Source organism: Catharus ustulatus, chromosome 11 (assembly GCF_009819885.2).
Source record: "Catharus ustulatus isolate bCatUst1 chromosome 11, bCatUst1.pri.v2, whole genome shotgun sequence".
Taxonomy (NCBI): Eukaryota; Metazoa; Chordata; class Aves; order Passeriformes; family Turdidae; genus Catharus; species Catharus ustulatus.
The window spans coordinates 9,829,917-9,836,405 of NC_046231.1; the positions used below are offsets into that span (position 1 = coordinate 9,829,917).

The window sequence follows — 6,489 nt, forward strand, 5'->3', positions numbered from 1 at the left end:
ACATGGACACAAAATTGGCTATGCCTGTTGGTGGTTTTGAAGGCATAATTTGAAGGCAGCCAATCTGCTTTATTTTTCATAAATGTAAGGAGATGAAACTCTACTGGGTGAAAATATTGGACTGAATTATGTGTGACAAATGCCCATTGAGGTTAATGATTATGACAGGTGTTGAAGGGAAGCCAAATCATGTGCAAGGCCAAAGCAATTAGGTTTTGTTTGGTATGTTTTTTTACAATCACGTTATAAACCCCACATAGTATATGGAGGCTTGCAAGTGGACATCTTAGCACAGGTATAGCAGCGTAAGCATGCCACAAACATACAATCTCATAAAATAAAATTAATATCAAATATAAAGCATTTGAACCAAATCAAGCCTTAAATGTAATAAATTATTTCCTTCAAAGGAAACTTACCTAGGCTCAATATGGTCTTGGCTAGCAGCATTTTTTTTTAATAAACAAATTAAAAATGCCAAAATATCTACAATTTTATGAGAAGGAGGAGTTGGATAGTTAAGGAGAAATTTCTCACTATTAGGGGGTATGAAAAATATACTAGCAATTAATATGCAATACATATATGTATACCCATACTTACAGATATAAACACGCACATACAGCCTGGACAGTTCATGTTAACCAAGGGAAAGGCTAAGTAATACAAAGTGATTACTAAATACAGGTACACTTTAAAAACACGGAGACAGCGATTTTTTTTATCTGTTGCAAAAATGTATTTGATTACTCGAGTAAAATTACAGTATCTCTGCTGTTAGTAAGTATTAAATGTTAAAGAAACTGGACCTCTTTTCCTTTCAACTTTCCGAGAAAGTGCATGTAACAGTCCAAGGTTCCCCCTGTCCCCCCCAATGCCTAATACAAAATAAACAAACACTATACTTGTTCCCTTGGTCAAGGAGTAGGGCTTGGTCTTGTAAGGAACATATGTACATTTTAATGAAAGTGATGTCTTATTGTATATACAGGAGCATCTACAGTTGTCCACGGAAGTTGTTCAAGATGCCATACTTAGCAGCATTGTGAAAGTCCAGCACATTTTCTATAATGAATATACCTACAAGGCAAAATGTTACGTCTCAGTTTCAACTACCAAAACAACACTTCAGTATCTTCTCTAATAATCCGCGTGCTTATTACTGTACAGAAATGTATTAACATTTAAGACGACTCAAGTAAAAAGCACAATACAAATAACAGTTCAAAACGGAAAATGTTAAACCTACAAAAATTAAAGCAGTTTTAATTTTATAATAAAAATCAAAAACTGAGCTGTGTAAAGGACCCACACTGTTCAGTCTATATTCTCTCAGTCCTTTTCTTAATTCTGTCTGGAAAAATTAGACAATGTGTTTGCTGATAAAGTTTCCAGCAGGATCAAAGTGTACATTTATATACAGATTTTTATTAGAGATCTAATGCATCACTGAGGCATCGCATCAATACCAGAGTTCATGTTAAACTGGATATAGAAAATAAGTTAATGCCAGAATAAGATCACCTAGCAGAACAGACTTGCAACTGCCATAAATGTTACAGCAAGTTTACAGCACTCTAGTCGATTAGTATTTAGTTCAAAATACGGGAGACCAAAGTTAATGCTTGCATTTGTTTGCAAAGCAAGGTTATATCACTAATAAATAAGCTCTCTTAGAACTCTAGAAGTAGAACATGGTACAAAACAAAGTCTTTGCAATTGTTGTAGCCTGCAGCTTGAAAAAAGCAACCCTAGGTTGCACTATTTGCAGGAATGTTATTTACGGAGTTTTTTTTCTAATTTGTTACAATTTCTTTGTTGTCTTCCACGAAACGCGTAAAACGGAAGTTAGTCCCATTTTCATTGCTTGCCATTTTCTCCAGACCAGCTAGAGGTGCGTTGGGTTCTGAATTCTGGAGCTTCTCCAGGCTTCCTGTCAAGCCACTGATGGGAGAGCTGCCACCATTGCCCAGGCCCCCCGGTGCTGGAGGGATGCCCCCATTCTGGATGACGGAGATCTCGTTGGTCTTCATGGCCAAGCCGTTGGAGAGTGCAGCTGCATACTGATTCCAGAAGCTGGATGGGTCTCCATTCCCTGACCGCACTGCCAAATCCTTCTGAAACATTTCTGGGAACTTCACAGGATTGCCTCCTAGAAATGTCATGGGGCCATCTACAGAAAGTCGTCTGCCTCGTCTTGCAGGAGTACTGTTCCACATGTGAGTGCCCATGTGAACCTGGAAAGAAAAAAGGAAGAAACACACAAACAAAAAATAGAGGCTGACAGAAATTTCAAACTTATTTTCATCCCAGAGAAGGCAGGAGTCCATGAAGGTGTCCAGTCTTGTTACATAATGAATGGCATTAAAGATAGAGGATACAGGGCTCCGTTTCCCATCTGCAATAATGCACTGCTTCTGGGTTAGCCCATCACCATTACCCAGCATAACCTGCTCTCCTGCTGAACTATGCATTGCTTCTTACTCTTTTTTTTTATTACATGTATTTAGTTTATAATGACTTTGCATTATTCTGTCAATTGCAGATAGCTGCTTTCAGGGCTAGAATTGCTATGTCCACTTTCATTGCAATGGTAAGTATTGTATTTGACACCCTTTACCCTATAAACGTCCTTTTCAGACAGGCAGAAAGTATCCTTTACTGATTGCTCATCGGAGAGCCTCGTGTATAGACAGAATGGCCTGAAAGTAATTATTCATCTCACATTACTGGCAGCAACCTCTAGAGAAATACTCTGTCAACACAAAAATGTACACAGTAAAGTGCTCAACTGGTGTTCTAAAACTTAAGTATATTTGCTTTTTCAAACACATATCAGTAGGAAATGTTAGTTATATAATCAATTAAAGTAATGCCCATTATTTCCAGAATTATGTTAATAGTTTTTTTAAACACTCATCTTACATGATAGTTATGAAAAACATCACATTCAACAGCCTTTCACTTCTTGAAGAGGTGTGTGAGTTACAAAATGCATTTCTCTGTTAATTAATACTCCCTACCATCATTTGGCCGTTCTGTTTCACACTCTACATAGACAGGCTTTGCTGGTAGATGAATTTTAATTAAATCAAAACAGCACATGCCTCAGACCTGCTGCCAACACGAGCACTCAGCAAGAGGCCATCTAGGTCTAGCAGAGCTGACTAAACACAGTCACACCACAAACACCCACTGTTGCAACATTAACAGGTGTCAAAAATCAAAAACCCCCAGCCAGGAGAAAATGGAAGAACAGTAAGTGGAAAAAGTACCTTCAGATTGCCTTTTGTTGTGAATGCTCTTCCACATATAGTGCAGGCAAAAGGTTTCTCACCAGTGTGCGTCCTTTCATGGATCTGCAGAGCACTGGAAGAAGAAAACGTTTTCCCACACGTGTTGCAGTAGTGCTGTTTTGGAGTTCTTCTGGGGAGAGCAGGGAGCAGCACAGGGGACGTGGCAGAGGACAGTGGCCCCGAAGCAACTAGACCAGAGGGTGCTTCTTTGCTGTCCTGAGGAGAGCCGTGCACCAAGCCATTAACCTCGGTCTTTATGAGCGATGAGAGCGCGTTAGCGGGCATCACCGAAGAGTTCTGATTGGGGCCGATACCGGAGCTGGGCTCAAAAAGCTGTGATGGTAGATCTCGCATTTGATGTGTCAACATATGCTGCTTCAAATTACCCTTTGTGGAAAAGCCACGATTGCAAACTGTGCAAATAAATGGTCTCTCTTTGGTATGACTTCTGTAATGAATGTCCAAGGCACTCTGACAAGCAAATGTTTTGCCACAAATGTCACATGCAGTGTTTTTAAATTTACCTCTATCTCTGAAAGGAAAGAGCATACTCAGGGACTCTTCTTTAATCATTTTATCAGTGTTACTAGACGTCAAGTCCAAAGCACCACTATTAGCAGGGGTTGGAGACAAACCGTTGGCAAACTCACTTGGTAAAGCTCTTAATGGTTTCTCTTCAATGCTTGGTGACTTGTGGTAATCATTAGTGCTGTTGGATGGGGACAAGGCCTGCATGGAAGAGGTAGACTCTGAGACAGCAGGGCTTCCAGCACTTTGGCTTTCCATATCACCACCGACAGATGACGAATCGTTAGTTAAAACATCCCCTTCCACTGACCCATTTTCTACCGACTTTAGGCTTGCCTGAAGTTGTTCAGCAAGGCCAGCATTGATCATCTTCATCTGATTTTCCAAAGCAGCAATACTTGACATTTCCAGGGGTAGAGGGGAAGAAGACAAGCTGTCTTGTGATGCATCCACAGATTTAGGTGTATCTGGCACGCTGCTGTCAGGACAGTCTTCCATATTCTCATCTGAGAAGTTGTCTATATCATCAAAATTCTTATCATCAAAAGATCCCGTATCTGATTCCATTGACTCAGGATAGTTTTCTGTCACTGGGGTGTTGGGGATCTGCCCTCCCATGTGCATTCGGATATGCTGCTGTAGCACAACAGCGTTGGTGAATTTTTTCTGGCAGATCGGGCAAGAATGTTGCACTCTCAGCGGGGGCATGGCACGATGGACACTGTAGTGAGTCTTTAAGTTGCCCTTAGTAGTGAAAGCACGACCACAGATTTTACATTTGAATGGCCTCTCTCCAGTATGGGTGCGATAATGCATTTTCAGTGCACTCTGGCAACTGAGAACTCGATGGCAAATGATGCACTCATTAGGATCAGTTGCCTTTTTGTCAATGTTTTCTACAAGTTGCTGTAATTTTGACGTTTCAGATGCTGGCGTTGAATCCAACAGTCCTCCAAATGGAAACTTTGCTTTAAACTGCTCTGACATAAGAGGCATCAGTGGATTTGTAAATGTGGCAACACCGCTGGAGCCCGAGTCTGCTGCCGGGGAGCTTGTGGAGCTGCTCATGTTAGTGATGGTGCTTGTGTTCTGAGGGTTTTCTTCCGTTTTGCCATTTGAGGTAGGCAACACACCAGCCTCTACCTCTTCAGAAAGTCCATTGGAGATTTTTGATGTGGGATCAGCTGTTCCCGAGTCACTCTTGACAGAGCAGGGAGGGCTAGCAGAAGGATGGCTGATGGGAATCGGCTGAGGCTCCTCAGTTTTGATGAATGGGGTCAAGCTTGGAATTGTTGGTGGGAGTGGCAGGCCAACAGAAGTTGTTAGGGTGGAGAGGACTGGCTTGCTGTCCAGCCAGCTTGTGACAGGTTTCTCTGGTGGTATAGACATCCCATAAGGAATACCCGTGCTTGTAGGAATACTGTCCAAGTGCTCTGGCACTGGGTATGGATTCATTTGAATATGAGGGTATTTTTCTTTGTGACGCTGAAAGTGGACTTTTAAGTTTCCCTTTGTGGAGAACCTGTTTCCACAGATGTTGCATTTAAATGGCCTCTCGCCAGTGTGAGAACGCAAATGAATCTGCAAGGCACTGTCACTCCCAAACACTTTAGCACAGAACCTGCATTTATGCTTAAAGAATGCCTCATCTGAATTACTTTTTGCTTCAAATGCAGTTACATTTGGTGGCTTGTTTTTTCTTTGCTGTGCCAAGGCAGTCAAGGAGTTTAAATCCTCTGCAGGTGTTCCAATATTGGACAAGGGACTGGAGAAAACAGAGTTACTAGGGGTGGGCTGAGGTAGAAGTGGATTAGATGCAGGACTTAATAAACTGCTTATTGCAAAAGCTGGTGAAGATGATGCTGATACTGGTGGGTTGGTGAGCTGTGAGCCACCAATAGTTGAAGCCACTTTTTCTGAGGACGGTGCTGTAACTGCTGCTGCCAATATGTTAATATTTGGAGAAGAGCCACTATTGGATGGAATTAGAGTGTTGCCAGGGTTGCTCTGAGGTAGCTGTATAGGGGGTAGCTGTTTCACACCACTGATGCTGGCAGATTGACTAGCAAGGCTTTGTGCTAATCCAGCTGCTGCAGCCAGCTGCTGGGATAAATGGGAACTTAATGTGGACAAGGGGTTGGCAGATGTTCGTAAAGTACCTTGAGAAGCGCTAGAAGACGTTGGCATGTCTGCATTTTGGGTAGCCAACAATAATATTTGGTGACGAATTTGTTCAATCAGTTGCAACTGATGGATCTGCTGCTGCTGCAATGCCAACAGTTGCTCCATGAGGGCAGGGACAGCGAGTTTGGTGCTCGATGCCCCGTTACATCTCGCCTCCTGTGAGAACTGTGCTACTGCCACTTTAGTACTCTGCAGGTTTTCAATTATTACATTACTATTTATCACTGAAAAGTTGCCTAGTGTTGTCAGATCCCCTATGTGAGGTAGAGAGGTTGTTACAGCTGAGGTACCCATTGTGGAGCTGTTACTGCTTGTAATACTATTGTTGACACTCTTGGAACTGCTACTGCTATTGTTAATGCTGGAAGCCTCCACATCCATGGATTCTTCCCTGTCAAGTTTGTTATGCTCTGAAAGGTCACTGCAGTCTACTTGATCTGTGTTATTAACTGTGTCATTCATCTGTTCATCAGGATTATCA

General features: G+C 41.9%; 1 protein-coding gene across 5 annotated transcripts in view; it reads right to left on the reverse strand.

The window, feature by feature from the left end:
- Positions 1 to 724: 724 nt before the first annotated feature.
- The window catches only part of SALL1 (spalt like transcription factor 1), a 16,672-nt gene continuing 10,907 nt past the window's right edge, over positions 725 to 6,489 (reverse strand). For all 5 annotated transcript variants that reach the window (XM_033070050.2, XM_033070051.2, XM_033070052.2 and 2 more), the window contains 2 exons: positions 3,276 to 6,489; positions 725 to 2,237 (listed from right to left, as the gene is read on the reverse strand). The exon at positions 3,276 to 6,489 is cut by the window's right edge and continues 196 nt beyond it. In XM_033070050.2, coding sequence (XP_032925941.1) covers positions 1,797 to 2,237; positions 3,276 to 6,489 — 3,655 coding nt within the window. In that variant the 3' untranslated portion in view covers positions 725 to 1,796. The remainder of the gene's footprint in view (positions 2,238 to 3,275) is intronic.